Genomic DNA, 15,881 nt, shown 5'->3' with positions numbered 1-15,881 from the left:
GAGGTACATGATTTGCGATTATTCATTTATTTGCAAGATGCAAGTTTTTTTTGAGAAAATGAAATTAATTTGATACATACAATATTATGTTCGGTGGGATCTATGGTTACAATTCTTCGAATGTGTATTGGGTAAACTCATTGAACCTGGTCTACAAACTACGCATGTCATGCAAACTCATGAAAAATTCATGTGTTAGCTCATACCTTCAGATATGATTAAACCCTAATAGGGAGTGTTGATTACCATATTACTTATCACATGACCAACACCATCATTCGTGATACCTATGATTGTCAAATTCCACATAAATTTATGCTATATCGACATAACAAGTCGAATCTAAAAATTGTCAATTATTAACATTAACGTAGTCAAGCTTTAAAATGATTAAAGATTGATCATATTGAATAATAATCTTTTTTTGATTTTAATAAAAAGGAAATAAAAAAAAATTGTGGGGCTGGCTAACAAATCTCTCTAGTCCCCGTCACCGTCACGATATCTATTTAGTCGAGTGTTTGAATTGACCCGAAACACAACAAGTACACACGTTCGACTCGAAAAGATCCTGCATGGAGCTCAGCACGTGTCTCTCATCTCCTCTCTCTATCTCTGTTTCGTATTTTCTTAAGTCTTAAGCAAAACAGACAAACAACTTCCCTTCGTTCAATTTTTCCCGAGAAAATAAACTTCCCTGGACTACCCAGAAAATTCAAACCCAACAATCAATAAAATAAGATTCCAGAGACCCTCTGAGAAAGTTAGGAGAGAGAAGGCAGTAAGTATCGGGAGAAAGACTGGTGCCACCGAAAGCCCTGAATCGGGCGTTTTATAAGGTCGTTACACCGACTCAGCTAAGTCGCTATTCTCTCCCTCAATCTATCTGTCAGAGTTCAATCTGGTATTACTCTCTCTCTCTCTCTCTCGCCTGTTAATCGCCTTATTTCCTGGTTGTTTTTGATTTGGGAAAACCCTTTTTATTCTCTCTATTTTGTTTTTGGTTGAGCCTCGTTTGGGGGTTTAACACTGTAATCGAATCTACGCCTAAAATCCTATGTAGATACCAATACATATAGGGCAAAACCCTTTTAGATTGAGTTTTATCACTTCCCTGAATCAAACTTGCTTTAGATTATGGCATTCGATCAAAACTCAATAGCTAAAGATCCAGTGACAGTAAACGCTACTAGAACTGTAACCGAAGAGCCCCGCATTGCGGCCACTATTACATCTGGTAGAAACACTGCGGAAGGAGGTTTTGCGAGCTCTGGGTCCATACCCGTTTATTATCCGGCAACGGTACCTGATGCTGGTTATGTGACTCTTGGGTATGGTGCTGCAGTGCCTCCTGGTGTTACTGCATGGGCGCCACGTATGCCTGTTCCGGTTGGGAGTGTTAGTGTTAATCCTGCTGTAGGTGGGTTCGGTTATGGTCCCAGTTTGGGGAATAGGGTGGTTGGGAATGCTGTTGATCATTCAGGGAGTGATATGGGATCTGCATTTGTGGGTGCTCGAAATTTGGGGGACAGCGTTAATGGTAATGGAAGTGATCAGGAGGAGAAGGCAACAAGGGTTGATTATAATCCCAATTTGGTTAACAAGGTCGGTAGCAATGGGGCTGAACAAGTGAGTGAAGGTGGTGGAAACGATTCTGTTTCTGGGAAGAAAGTCAAGTTTTTGTGTAGCTTTGGGGGTAAGATTTTACCTAGACCCAGTGATGGTACTCTAAGATATGTTGGAGGACAAACTAGGATTATTAGTATCAAGAGAGAGGCAAGCTTCAATGAGCTTATGCAAAAGATGGTGGACATATATGGGCAACCTGTGATCATTAAGTACCAGCTCCCTGATGAAGATCTTGATGCGTTGGTATCAGTTTCATGCCCTGATGATCTTGAGAACATGATGGATGAGTACGAGAAGTTGAGTGGGAGTTTTTCAGATGGGTCAGCTAAATTGAGAATGTTTTTGTTTTCTGCGTCAGAACTCGACTCTTCTGGTGTGGTGCAGTTTGGAGATTTACACGATGGTGGGCAGAAATATGTGGATGCAGTGAATGGGGTTGTCGATGGAGTTGGAAGCACTGGTATCACAAGGAAGGAGAGTATGGCAAGTGCAAATTCAACACAAAATTCTGATATCAGCGGGGCTGAGACTGGTGATTGCTCAGGTCTGTGGCAAGGGGACACTACTGGGCTGCCATCCACCTGCACATTATCACCTAGCAATAATTCAGCTACTTCCCATGATGCTGCTCCAAAATTGATGTGCATTGATCCCAACCCCGCAGCTTATACTGATGCTTCTACTGCTCCATTGGGCATTCCAGTTGTTAAGTCTGGGCCACCTCAAACTTCAGAACCTTACCCCGAGGTTGAAGTGGTGAGGCCTGTACCTGTTGCTGCACCACATCAGCAACTAGGTTATGATTTCCATCAACCTGGAAAGGAAGTTCCACAGCCAGGACCTCACATGCAGGCTTATGTTGATTCTCGACCAGAAGTTATGAACAACTCAGGCTTTATACATCTTCCTTCCCAAATGGGATTTCCAAATTCTCAATTGTTTGGAAATGCAGGAGCTGTGTTTACTCAACAACAACTCCATGATAATCTGGGAGGTGTTACTCATCATCAGTTTATTCCTGCGGTGCACATGACAGTGGCTTCATCTTCTCATGCTCCTGTCAGGCCTACAGTGGTTCAACCATTAGTGCAGCCGCAACAAACTCGGTTCGAGCAATATCCCAATCAAAGCACAGTTGGGCCTAGGGTTGTTCAGCTTCCTTTTGATCCAACCTACAATATGTATAAGGCGCAGGTCCCATCTCAAGTAGTTGGGGGAGGCTATGGCTGGCATCAAGTTCAGTCACCTGAGACTGGAACGTACACTGATGGTAAAGTGCCTCATCAACAGGTAATTTTTACTGAAAAGATTCTGAGGTTGCAAGACTGTTATATGTGTCAGAATGTACTGCCTCATGCACATTCGGATACTTTGCCACAGGATCGTAAAGTGAGTGGTGCAAATCCTTTATATGATTCAAGCTCGGCTTATCAAAGTCTCCGTTCAGAAGATGCAATGAGATTTCATTCAATAAGCAGTGGTATGGTAACTGGCATCTCAGGTGATGATGTCATTGACCAACGTGCTGGTGCTCGAGCTGGAGTCCATTATCAAGTTGGAACACCTCAAGCGGATGCAATGGCATTGTCTCATAACCTTGATGCACAAAATGGAAATGAGGGAATTGTTTACCAGAAAACAGACAATTCTGATCGTATTCCCATGGTTTCAGCTTCCAATGGAGTGATGGGTTTGGCTGGTGACGTCAACTTACCTTACGGAAAACTTTTAGGTACCATGCCTCAATCTTCCTGTGATGATGCGACACAGAAGCAGTCAGTGCCAACTTATTGTCAGGTTAAACAGGAGCCACTTAATAAACTTATCAATAATGATATACCGCATGTTGGAGGTTTACCTATTCAATCTTCAGAGCGCCTGATTCAAGAACCCGCAAAAGACTTTTCTGGTAAGATCTCAGGCCTTGTTCCCAAAGAAGATACGATAGACTCCTGTGTATCACATGACCATCTGAGACCCATTGATGGGATGATGGAACCTCTCCAAATACATCCAGCTGAGATTTGTGTTAATAAAGAACAAAATAGGGCACCCACTAATACGCTTAGAAAAGAAGATATTTTGAATTATGGACCACAGCCAACTACAGGGAGGGATGCACTTTTTGATAATTCCTTTAGCAATCCGCAAATAGTTCGTGATGCAAATCATTGCAAACCCACTGAAGTTTTGCCTTCTAGCTCTGAAGCAATGTGTTATGGGCATAATTATCTGCACAAGGAATCACATGAGGCAGCTCAACTTCCTCTTTTGGTCGATCCAGCATTCTCTGGTGTTGAGTCGACTTATGTAATCGACAGACCTCTGCCTGTTTCTGAGTGGAAGGATGAAGTCTCATGCTTACAGCCAAAGATTGTTCCTAGTGATGTAGAAGGTTTTACCTTGAATGGTAACATACTATCTTCTCCATCCCCTTCTAGCAGGCCCGTTGATGTTGTGGACTCGTCAAACTCTCTTTTTAGCAACCAGGATCCTTGGGCTTTGCGTCATGATACTCATTTCCCCCCTCCCAGGCCTACTAAAATTGCAGTAAGAAAGGAAGCCTTTGTTAATAGGGACCCAGTGGTTGGTAATCATTTGGGCAGTAGTGGGGAACCAAGTACAGACACAAGATTGGATGACGGAGCCTTCCAGCCATTGAGCAATTTAAATAGGGATTACAGTTTAGAGCAAGCTCGTTCCTCCAAAGGTCAGTTGAAGATGAATAGAAAGTATTTCTGTGTGTGTGATAATATGTCATCAGTAATTTTTTAATGGTATATGACTGATTATTTGATACTTTTGGCTTCCCTGTCAAAGGCTCAGAAGAGGACCTCATCAAGAAAGAACTCCAAGCTGTCGCTGAGAATGTAGCTGCTTCTGTCTTTCAATCTTCTACATCTTCTAATCCTGATTTATCAGCTCATGACATTAATGAATCTGCCTTTGACACTGCTCAAGGCACAGAAGTTTCAAATTATAAGGTAGGACACTGGAAGAACATAATTCTAGGTGTTTAATGCCCATTTTCGTCTTTTTAGTGTCTGCATGTGCTTAGTGTTTGTTTGTTTTTTTTTAAAAAAAATTATGGTTGCCTGCTGGTGGGTTTTGACTGTTATTGTTGCTACCTCCTCTCTACTCTTCTTATGTAGGATGTGAAGACCAAAATTTCGGAGAAGGTGAATTTTGGTTTTCCTGTGTCAGATGGCATCGGTCGCTTGCAGGTTTCAAGTTTGACGTTTGTTTGATGTCATGGTCTACAGTTGTGCGCTTGATGTTGTGTTTACTTCTGTGTTTTTTTTTTTTTTTTTTGCAGATTATTCAGAATAGTGACCTTGAAGAGCTGAGAGAGTTAGGTTCTGGTACTTTTGGCACTGTTTATCATGGAAAGTGGAGGGGTACTGATGTCGCAATTAAACGGATTAATGACAGGTGTTTTGCTGGGAAACCTTCAGAACAAGAGCGAATGGTCAAGTCTATTTTCTTTGTGCTTTATAAACTACTCTTTCAACACCACTCCCATTTCATGGCTTGCTTATTGACTACTTTCATACACGTGTGCATTCAGAGAGATGATTTTTGGAATGAGGCCATTAAGCTTGCTGACTTGCACCATCCAAATGTGGTAGCCTTCTATGGTGTTGTGCTGGATGGCCCTGGAGGCTCAATTGCCACAGTAACTGAGTATATGGTTAATGGATCCTTGAGAAATGCTCTGCAGAAGAATGTGAGGTACCCTGTTTTCTCCTTCCCTCAGACCCTCTCACTTCATAAATTTTCCATTTCTAAGATGATCCTATCGCAGACGCAGTGGCGTAAGACTGCATCATTCTAAAATGACTTAAAAATAGTTACTGTTTGTTATCAGGAGCCTCAGCAAGCGCAAGCTCCTTTTGATTGCCATGGATGTGGCCTTTGGGATGGAGTATTTACATGGAAAGAAGATAGTGCATTTTGATTTGAAAAGTGACAATTTACTTGTCAATCTTAGAGACCCTCACCGCCCAATATGCAAGGTTTATGTCTGGGCCTGATTTTGCTTGTGATTGCACTCTTCTGCATTTGGCTGATATTGCATAACAAACATTTTGGCACTTATATCTGGTGGTGTTCAATCATTTTCTGACCATTTAATGACCCTGACAGTTTCCTTTCTGCTTCTTGTATTAGGTTGGTGATTTGGGCTTGTCTAAGGTGAAATGTCAGACACTTATATCTGGTGGTGTTCGAGGAACACTTCCATGGATGGCACCTGAGCTTCTAAATGGTAGCAGTAGCCTTGTTTCAGAGAAGGTTTCTACTTACATTCGTCTATTCATATAACTCCTTTCATAGTTTCTTCTCTACTCTATTTGACGGTTCTCTGAATTTTCCTGCATTTTAGGTTGATGTGTTTTCATATGGTATTGTGATGTGGGAACTTCTTACTGGGGAAGAACCATATGCAGACTTGCATTATGGGGCGATTATAGGTAAGATTGATCAGTAGTTACCGACAAATCATATCTTGAACTTGTATGTCTTACTGATCTCGTGGCCTGCTGACTGCAATTTAGGTGGAATCGTCAGCAATACCTTGCGGCCACCAATACCAGAATCATGTGATCCGGATTGGAAATCACTGATGGAGAGATGTTGGTCGTCAGAGCCATCAGAGAGACCGAGCTTTACTGAAATTGCCAACGACTTGCGAATTATGGCTGCAAAACTTCCTCCGAAAGGACAAAACCCGCCTCAATAACTCCCCGCGACACAGGCTCAGGTTCAAAAACAAATTTAGGGTTTTACTTTCTTTGGATGTCTCTCCGTGTTGGTTCTTCATTCTGTATATAAATACATCTACCAGGGTTTTGCTTACAAAGGTTTTTTCTTTTCCTTGCATGGAAATACTTAAAAAGTTTCTACAACTTGTCGATCTGTCGGATGTTTTTTTGCCTTTCAGCTGTTTGATCTCTGTCAACATTATATGACTTGAGATGCATAAAATATGCTTGCAATTTTATTGATCATCTTAAGAATGTTGAATTTTTGTTTTCATATGCTTCAATTACATGACTTTTTTAGTAGACTCATTTTCTTATGAGAGGAACATGTGCAATAGTGGTCGAGTTGTAGGGATATAACATAACCTAGAGCTCACAAATTCAATTCGTCGAAATAGCCTCTCTGTATATTATGTGGGAATAAGATGTACGTTTATCCTCTTGTCAACAATGCCGTCCACTGCACGAGGTTTGTTGACCGGGAAAGGCCCTGTGGTTTTGATATAATTTTTTTCAGTGTTATAGTCTTCTAGAAATCAACCCGGACTACTTGACTGGTCAGTTTGACCCGGAAAGGCCCTGAGATCCAGTATAACTTTCATCCTAATCTAGACACCTGGATTTGAGTTTATTATAGTGGACCCCGCATATTTTAAATTAAAGTCACGTTTTAAATTTTTTTTAAATCATGATTTTGTTTTGAATCTTTGGATCAAGATTACGATTTCAAAATGGTATACTTTTTGTGAATTAACATAGAAATTTTGAGTTTATATCCAATGATTAATAATTGTTATGGTGTTTACGCGTTTAATTTGATTTTTATTTTGAAAAATAATATACGGTTGGATTTTTAGAAATGATCAAAAAATTTTGAAAATTAAAAATATTAGTCGTATGTTTAAATAACAGTGGGACTCCTGTAGCCTCCTGTCATCCATTGGATTTGCATTGGCGACTCTAGAAGTTAAATTTTCTTTTTTTTTTAAGGAAAATTAATTTTTCTAAAATAGGGAAAAATAGTTTTTAAGCATGTGTATTAAAACAAAATTTGGAAAAATGATGAGTTTTCCATTTTTGTTTTAAACAAACAAAGCATAAAAGGAACTCCTATTTTTGTGAACATTATATGAAACTTGGCATATATAATAATCCATATCAACAATTATATGGCGAAATTATATAATGATACGGAATTATTCAAAATCTTTGATGGGAAAATCATAAGAAAATTTTATGGTATGTGATATATTTGAATCTTTGATAGGAAAATCATAAGAAAATCTTTGCCAACTACTAAGCAAATTGCTTGGAGGTAGCATGCGCGGAAAATCTTTGATAGGCTTATGATGAGCACCAATGAACTTCTAAAAAGAAACACACCAACTAATTTAATCAACCTCTGAAATTATCAAATTGGAAGTAAAAATTAAAATATTTCAAGAAATATCTAAAGATTTAAAGTGTATCCACAAAGGATCACATGTGTATTTCGTTTGGGGAGATAATTTAGTGGTGGATCTCTCCGAGATCAATCGTATGGATTTGGGAGATCCAGATTTCTATTTCCACGACAAGCAATAATGTTGTGGACACGTGTTGGATTTTGATCAAATTTACCTTACGAATAAATGGAAACATAAAAGTTCGATGGTTATTTTTTGGATGTTCAAGGGACAAACTTGTGTAACCTTCTCGGTTATGAAAAAAAAATCGTTAAAAAATTAAGAGATTTTTTTATGGTTGGGATCCAATCCAAACATCCAATTTCGATTTGTGTTGCTGTTCTTTGACCATTTCAGTCTGGCCTCTCTCAAAGCGCGTGGCCAACTCCACCGCGTCACTGAGGAGCCGGCCCATAGTTTCCAAAACCTCTGTTTCTTTGATATTTCGTCTTTTTTTCCTTCTACGTGTTGGTTTCTATTTCTCTCTGTATATAAAACCTCTGTAATATTCATTATATACACAATTCACTCACTTCTATCACACAAAAAACTGATTTTTTAATATGGAAGAGATTTCACCATTGAAGGAGCACAGCCAAGGATCAGATGATATTGATGACTATGTTGTTGAAGATGAATCACCAAGTGGGTGTGCTTGTTTCAAGTTCTTTAGCTTCAAGAATCATCGTCGAAGCAACGACAACAACGAATATAACCATCTATTGAACCAGAGAGAAGAAAACAGAGAGGGATGGTGGGCGGAGAAACTGAGGAAGGTGAAGGAGACTACAGAGTTGGTGGCAGGACCAAAGTGGAAGAATTTCATTAGAAAGATTGGTGGATATTTCAACAAGAAGAGGTTGCAGAGGAATAATAAGTTTCAGTACGATCCACAGAGTTATGCTCTGAACTTTGATGGCGGTATTGATGAAGAAGAAGATGATGATTTGATTCGCGGCTTCTCTGCGAGGTTTGCTCCACCCTTTTCCGCTGAGAAACAGAGAGGATCTTCTGGGTTGTGATCGATGGGACGGAATTGGAAATATGAACATACGTATCTCTACATTCATTGGGCTTTAATATTCATTGATTCATTTATGGTAGATTACTGTTATTATTCATTGAATTTCTCTTTTGAGAACATTTGTTGATTTCTTCCCATTGCAAGTTAATTTGAACAGAAATGGATACAAGTCATAGTTGATCAAAATTGGCGGCACGTTGAACTCAAATAAAAGATGACCCAATCAATCAATAACATAGCTCTATCCTCTAGAAGCATTGTTTAAAATTATTCAACGCAAGAGGTTTTGGACGGTTGTAGGAAATTACTAGGCAGTTTCAAGGTATGGCCGTCTTTTGATGGAAATCCAAGAGAGTGAGGAGACCCAAAACAATACAAGACATTACATGGCATTATATGTGTTAGCGTATATTAATGGTCTCTCTTTCCCAACCTTGACTATCATTGCACCGAGATAGGAGGGGCTCCAATTTTTAGTTACAATAATAGCGTGATAGTTCTCCCAAAAAAAACCATGTTAAATAATGATTTTGTTTGTTTGAAAATGATATATTTGAGTTTTAGAGTTAGGAATTAGTGTTTAAGGTTTAGAGTTTAGGGTTTAAGATTTAAATTTTAGCTTTTAACTTTTAGGGTTTAGAATTTAGGATTTTGATTTTTTTTTTCAAAATATATAGAGACAGGGACTCCAATTTTTAGTTACAATAGTAGCGCGACAGTTCTCTAAAAAAAACCATGTTAAATCATGGTTTTGTTTGTTTGAAGATGATATATTTGAGTTTTGGAGTTAGGTTAGTGTTTAAGGTTTGGAGTTTAAGGTTTAAAGTTTAGGGTTTAAGGTTTAAATTTTAACTTCTAGGGTTTAGAATTTAGGATTTTGATTTTTTTTTCAAAATTTACTATATCCCAATATTGTGAAAGTCAAAATACTCAAAAACATATTTTAATTTATTATTTAAAATTATTTTGGAGGATAATTGTAGCTACAATTGTAGTAAAAAATTGGAGCACCCTATCCCCATTGTAAGATAATATATGTTTTCCCAAGTCTAAGAGCTTACATAGCCTTCTTTTCAAGGATTATGACTTTAAAACACGTCTTACTAAATTAATGTTACATATAAGCTTATAGCACATGTCCATTAAATGTTTATTTTAGCAACGTGTTACTTTACTCAACAAATTCTTCCTAACTTGTGGCCCGGGTCAACTAGGAGTCGCATAGCCACACATGTGCAACCTACATTCAAGCTAAACAACATCTCTCTAATACCTTTGCTAAGAAATATCAATGTACTCTCTTGCCCAAACTTGACTATCGTTATGAGATATTATCCACTTTTCCAAATTCAAGTCCAAGCCCAACCCATTTGTAAGGTACTGTCCGATTTTCCAAGTCCAAACCCAACCCACCTAATGATCCCACATCGATTAAGAAAGGAAGGAGCGGTTAGTAGATAAAGAGTTCCCACTACCTAACATAATATGACTGATTTTTTGAGCCTAAATAAGGATGTTGGGCTTGGAGAAGCAAATCCGTGAGACCTTTGCCCCAAAGTGAACAGTATCATAATGTTGTTGGGTTTGTGGGCTACGCAAAATCTATCCAAAGTCCAACTCAACTTATTGAAAAGTATAAATACCTTCATCACCATCACAAGGCTTCCAAAGTCGTGTAAGACTCACGGGTTTAAAACACGTCATGGGCTTAGAACTTTTCTCAATAGTATATGTATGGAATGTGGATATGATGAAGCACTGTTTTTAACGCAATAAACCTGTTTGATTACTTTGGTTCCTCAAATTTTAGAATGCCACTGATTTTAACTATATTCTTAAATGAATCCTTCTAACTTGCATGCCAAATGTTCTCATCAAAGTATATAGATAACCATCATAAAAAAAACCAACAAAATTATCCGCTGCAACGCGCGGGTCCCCTAGTGGATACAATAGCTTCTAATCTACAACCGCAGAATGTTTCTACTTGCATCAATAGTGTGAAAAATTTGTGCTCTGATGCTTAGCTTCCATCAATTTCTCGTTGATCTTCTCATAGTCTCACGTAATCGACCCCAAACTTTTAGAATACAGTCTTTGATGCTGCTGCTGCTTAACTTCTATCAATTCGGAACGAAGAAAAGATCTGGGTCTGCTATCTTCTCGATTACATGAAGAGCTCTTTGTTGGTTTCACCTGCACTGCTTGCCCTTTTGGAAATCAAAGCAGGCATAAAGATGACAAGGGCTTTTGATTTGAACAAGAAAGGAAGATATAAGTCAGCACCTCTTGCGTTTGCTCTTCGGAGTAGTAGAAGGTGAAGGATTATTATGCCAGTTCCTTTTTCTTTGGTTAATGAACCAGTTATTTATATATCTGCTTCAATTGCAAACCTGTCTCTTGTACCAATCTTGCTTTGTCTCCCTCGTTCATGCTTCAGTTCTTGCCTCACTCATTCCATCGATCAAAGATCTCTCACTCACTTTCAGTAGAAGATGGAGGAGTACGTGACATACAAGTTATTGGGGTTTGAGACTCGATCTCGCTTGCCACCTTTTATACTGCATCTCCTCTTTAAACAAAATCTAGCCACAATAGAGCCACAAAAATCTAAAGAACGACACTAAAGTCGTACAATTAAAAAAAGTACGACATGCAGCTTTAGATTACATCCAGATTTTAAACCCTAACGCTATACTAAACAGTCGACCCTCACATGCGCTCCACAGAGTAAGCTTCTCAAAAAATTCACTTTTAAGATTCACAACCAATAAGTTGGGTCGCCACACACACACACAAAGGAACATGTTCCACACAAAAAAGCCCAACAGAAAAATAATAATATAAGCGACTACAAATTGTCATAGAATTATTGAGCTAATATAAGCAAACACGAGTTATTATTCCATGTATATATATAATAATATTATGCATAAGGCAGCATAAGTGCAGTCCACACCCCTGCTGTTGTAACAGCTATTTTGTTACACACCAAGGTTTTATTCTAAATTTATGGAAACCACAAGCATACATACGTATCTATATATATAGATAGATGGCGAGTGGCAACGCCATAGCAACTTCCTCCTCCTGCAATTTGGATCAAAAAAAGGTATTTTAATCTTATGAATGCATGAAATATTCTCAATCAAATTAAGGGGAGTTATTGAGTGTGCATAACAACTTTTCCAAGCAAATCTTGTCTTCCAAGAAACTTACAATAGGGGACAATTTTCCAGAGCTGGTTAGGTCCACCACCATTCCAATTCATTATCTGAACTGTAGAGCCACTATAGACAGCCCCATCTTTAGCTTCCAAATTCATAAAAGGATTGTTAATCATCCAGATAGGACTATAACCTTTACCCCACGAAGATCCATCCGTCCAAAGTAGAGACTCGTCCAAATCACTGGGATCGAATTCCACCAGCTCCACCTGCAAATGATGGAAATTTTGATCGATATTTATATATAATATCTAGAGAACAAGATGATCAGTTCCATATAACATAATAGAGCATTAGAGCGCGCTAGCTTGGTCATTAATAAAGCTTGGTGAGTAAAAAAGAAATATGGATCCAAAGGAAAAAAAAAAGAAAAAGAAGGTAAGTTGTTGCAGAATTCTTACATATTTACCCACTGGATAATGTTTCAGGGCCTGACCAGTACCATTATTAACAAGAGCAAATGCTTTGCGGCCATATTTGTCCACCCTTCCCTTGGCATATTCCTCATCCTTGCACCAGTGCTGCAACAACAATTTCATAAATTGACATAGACATCAGAACAGAATGCATGTTGATTAAACCTGAGATTTCCAAAACAAGAAAATAGATCATTAATTCATACAGACCTGACATTCATTTGAAGAAGCGCGAGCAAAAACCGCCCTGCCATCTTTGATGGTTAAATTGAAGTTGGGGTCTTTCATGCAGACCACCTTAACATCATCCATGGTAGTAACTTTATACGGAGATATTGAACAAGCAGCTGCCAATACAACGAAGTAATCAGTTAGGATATTGTACGGTTACGATGGACTCTATATAAACATAAATATGATAGTACTAACTTGATTATATATACATATATGCATAAAAGAATTTATTGAAACGAAGACAACGAAAACAAAGCAGAAGAGTGAAGAGAATGACCTATATGGAAATCACCTAATTTGAAATGGCTTGAAGAGGGTGGGAGGCATGAGGGTCTATATATAGTAGGCGACTTGTAATATTATTGTACTTGGGACCCGAAATAATTTACGAGGAATTATATTCGTTTCTTTGGCGACTTGTAATCTTCTTGTACGTGGGGCCCAAAATAATTTATGACGAATTATATTCTGATCTTTTTTTTTTGGTTTTTTGTTTTGTTTTTTATAATCAAGAAACTCCCCAAGTTAACGTTATGGAAATGACCTAATTTGAAATGGCTTGAAGAGGGTAGGAGGCATGAGGGTCTATATATAGTAGGCGACTTGTAATCTTCTTGTACTTGGGGCCTGAAATAATTTGTGAGGAATTATATTCATGTATTTTTTGATAACCGAGAAACTCTCTAGCTCAACGTGGTGCTTTGTACTCGTAATCTTCTTGTACATGGGGCCTGAAATAATTTACGAGGAATTATATTAAGTGCTTTTCATAAGTAATTTATGAGGAATCTATATATAGTAGGTGACTTGTAATCTTCTTGTACTTGGCCCGAAATAATTCACGAGGAATTATATTCATTTCTTTGGCAACTTGTAATCTTCTTGTACGTGGGGCCCAAAATAATTTGTGAGGAATTATATTCTGATATTTTTTTTTTGGTTTTTTGTTTTTGTTTTTGTTTTTTATAATCGAGGAACTCTGTTGGGTCTAAATTAACCTTACTAGCAAGTGTACTAGTCGGCGACTACAGCACAATGATAAGCAAGGGTCGAATCCACAGGGACGGTGTTATGTCTAGTCCAAAGTTATACTTGTATGTATGTATATACAATGCAAACAAAGTAAAGATCAACTCAAGATTGTTTGGGTTGGTAATTAAACTAAGACAAGCAAATAGCAAAATGTTTTTGGTATTTTCTTAGAATAAGGATGCAACTAATGCGAATGAAATGAACACCAAGGCTTTGGAATCCCCCTTGGGAAATGACTTGCAATGACACAAATTCACACACATATTTGCTAATTCGGGCATAACGAATCCGTACCTAAGTCGGTTTTAGCGCACTTAAGCCAAATCTCCCTACAATCGATTACTAGCCATCTTATTGGTCTAGGTCGGATATTCCTAAATACATTCTAGCCATCTTATTGGTCTAAACATGCATAGGAATTCATGGAGTTCTATGGAGATTAGGATTCATACAAATTGTCACCTAATTAAAGGGAGACACATTCATAATCAAGTGTTTCAAGAAGCATAATCTACTTGACATATTATTGTCTAAGCAAATTCTCCAAACAATTTCATCCAAAAACCTAAAGTGTTGGCCAAACACCACAAGCATGAAGAAATTGCAATCAAACATAGAAACACAAGATTTATACCCTAATCAACTCATATATATGTAAATCAAGTCATAAACAAAGTCATCAAACCCAAGGCTTCATCCTAGCCTTGGCACAAGAGGTTTAGTTACACATAATGAGAGAAAAACACAAAAGGAGAGATGAGAAAATCATGAATAAACCCAATTAGTTGAGTAGATCCAAGTTGAGCTGAAGAATCTCTCCTTCTAGCTCCAAGAGTCGCCTCCCCCTCTGCTTTCGCTCCCCAGAAATTCTATTCTAGGTCTAAAAACTCCCGCAGCTCGGACAAATCGCGACTTAAAACACCCCAGAAAATTGCTTTTTGCGCCTAGGCGCGTTGTTTTCACGCCTAGGCGCACCACGCCTAGGCAAACGCCTAGGCGCACGCCTAGGCGCAATCCTAGGCGTGCACAACTTCAAATTCAAGTCCAACTCTCTGGACTGGGCGTGCAGGAGTGATCCTGGGCGTGCACAATTTGTGCGCCTAGGCGCGCTACGCCTAGGCGCGTTACCCCTAGGCACATGATTCAAATGACCATAACTTCTCCATATGACCTCCGATTTGCATGATTTTAGATTCTACGGAAAGCTTGAGATGTCTAGTTTCCAATGCCTTTTGTTTCGCTCAATTCCAATAACGTGACAGAAAGTTATGACTATTTGAACACACGAAGGTCGGTGGACATTTTCTTCAATTCAGCCCTTTTTCCGTCGCTTTTCATCCAAACCGCAATCAACCTATCAAAATATAAATCAACACATAAATACACTCATTATTTATCAAAATAAAGCTTAAGAGGGGGATATTTCTACCAAAAATAATAGGTATTATCATACCTATCAAACTCCCCAACTTAGCGTTATGAAAATGACCTAATTTAAAATGGCTTTTAGAGGGTAGGAGGCATGAGGGTCTATATATAGTAGGCGACTTGTAATCTTCTTGTACGTGGGGCCCGAAATAATTTGTGAGGAATTATATTCATGTCTTTTTTTTGATAACCGAGGAACTCTCTAGCTCAATGTGGTACTTTGTACTCGTAATCTTCTTGTACATGGGGCCCGAAATAATTTATGAGGAATTATATTAAGTTCTTTTCATAAGTAATTTATGAGGAATCTATATATAGTAGGCGATTTGTAATCTTCTTGTACTTGGCTCGAAATAATTCTAAAGGAATTATATTCGTTTCTTTGGTGACTTGTAATCTTCTTGTACGTGGGGCCCAAAACAATTTACGAGGAATAATATTCAGATCTTTTTTTTTAGTTTTTAGTTTTTGATTTTTATAATCGAGGAACTCCCCAAGTTAACGTTATGGAAATGACCTAATTTGAAATGGCTTGAAGAGGGTAGGAGGCATGAGGGTCTATATATAGTAGGCGACTTGTAATCTTCTTGTACGTGGGGCCCGAAATAATTTGTGAGGGATTATATTCATGTCTTTTTTTGATAACCGAGGAGCTCTCTAGCTCAACGTGGTACTTTGTGCTC

At 38.3% G+C, this 15,881-nt stretch overlaps 3 protein-coding genes across 7 annotated transcripts; 2 read left to right on the top strand and 1 right to left on the bottom strand.

The window, feature by feature from the left end:
- Positions 1-569: 569 nt before the first annotated feature.
- LOC119996700 lies at positions 570-6,666 on the top strand. 5 transcript variants are annotated; one of them, XM_038843434.1, is made up of 10 exons: positions 570-904; positions 1,346-4,339; positions 4,450-4,613; positions 4,782-4,853; positions 4,946-5,098; positions 5,198-5,361; positions 5,498-5,645; positions 5,800-5,922; positions 6,014-6,101; positions 6,186-6,666. In XM_038843434.1, the coding sequence occupies exons 2-10, from the start codon at positions 1,378-1,380 to the stop codon at positions 6,368-6,370; spliced, it is 4,059 nt and encodes a 1,352-aa protein (XP_038699362.1). In that variant the 5' UTR covers positions 570-904; positions 1,346-1,377; the 3' UTR covers positions 6,371-6,666. The 5 variants fall into 5 exon arrangements, with proteins under 5 accessions (XP_038699362.1, XP_038699360.1, XP_038699358.1 ...); XM_038843432.1 differs by having other exon boundaries at positions 1,175-4,339; XM_038843430.1 differs by having other exon boundaries at positions 1,135-4,339.
- A 1,680-nt stretch (positions 6,667-8,346) lies between these two features.
- Positions 8,347-9,047, top strand: LOC119997392. The gene has a single exon (XM_038844370.1). It carries the CDS (start codon positions 8,401-8,403, stop codon positions 8,857-8,859), a length of 459 nt encoding a protein of 152 aa, XP_038700298.1. The 5' UTR covers positions 8,347-8,400; the 3' UTR covers positions 8,860-9,047.
- A 2,692-nt stretch (positions 9,048-11,739) lies between these two features.
- Positions 11,740-13,111, bottom strand: LOC119997771 (ricin B-like lectin EULS3). Its single transcript, XM_038844960.1, has 5 exons — positions 13,016-13,111; positions 12,715-12,851; positions 12,490-12,609; positions 12,081-12,297; positions 11,740-11,951 (listed from the first exon to the last, which is right to left on the bottom strand). Coding segments are annotated over exons 2-5 (441 nt in total). The 5' UTR covers positions 12,817-12,851; positions 13,016-13,111; the 3' UTR covers positions 11,740-11,949.
- Between the last annotated feature and the right edge of the window lie 2,770 nt (positions 13,112-15,881).

The sequence above is a fragment of the Tripterygium wilfordii genome, chromosome 4 (genome assembly GCF_013401445.1).
Source record: "Tripterygium wilfordii isolate XIE 37 chromosome 4, ASM1340144v1, whole genome shotgun sequence".
NCBI classification, from domain to species: Eukaryota; Viridiplantae; Streptophyta; class Magnoliopsida; order Celastrales; family Celastraceae; genus Tripterygium; species Tripterygium wilfordii.
This window is presented reverse-complemented; position numbering and strand designations above follow the sequence as displayed.

Excerpts from the sequence above, each read along its gene's own strand:
- LOC119996700 (XM_038843430.1), top strand. The coding sequence starts at position 1,138 with ATGGCATTCGATCAAAACTCAATAGCTAAAGATCCAGTGACAGTAAAC. Across the intron at positions 5,362-5,497 it reads GCTCTGCAGAAGAATGTGAG|GAGCCTCAGCAAGCGCAAGC; the intron begins GTACCCTGTTTT and ends GTTTGTTATCAG. Across the intron at positions 5,923-6,013 it reads GTAGCCTTGTTTCAGAGAAG|GTTGATGTGTTTTCATATGG; the intron begins GTTTCTACTTAC and ends CCTGCATTTTAG.
- LOC119997392 (XM_038844370.1), top strand. The coding sequence starts at position 8,401 with ATGGAAGAGATTTCACCATTGAAGGAGCACAGCCAAGGATCAGATGAT.
- LOC119997771 (XM_038844960.1), bottom strand. The coding sequence starts at position 12,816 with ATGGATGATGTTAAGGTGGTCTGCATGAAAGACCCCAACTTCAATTTA. Across the intron at positions 12,610-12,714 it reads CTTCTTCAAATGAATGTCAG|CACTGGTGCAAGGATGAGGA; the intron begins GTCTGTATGAAT and ends TTGTTGTTGCAG. Across the intron at positions 12,298-12,489 it reads ATTATCCAGTGGGTAAATAT|GTGGAGCTGGTGGAATTCGA; the intron begins GTAAGAATTCTG and ends CATCATTTGCAG.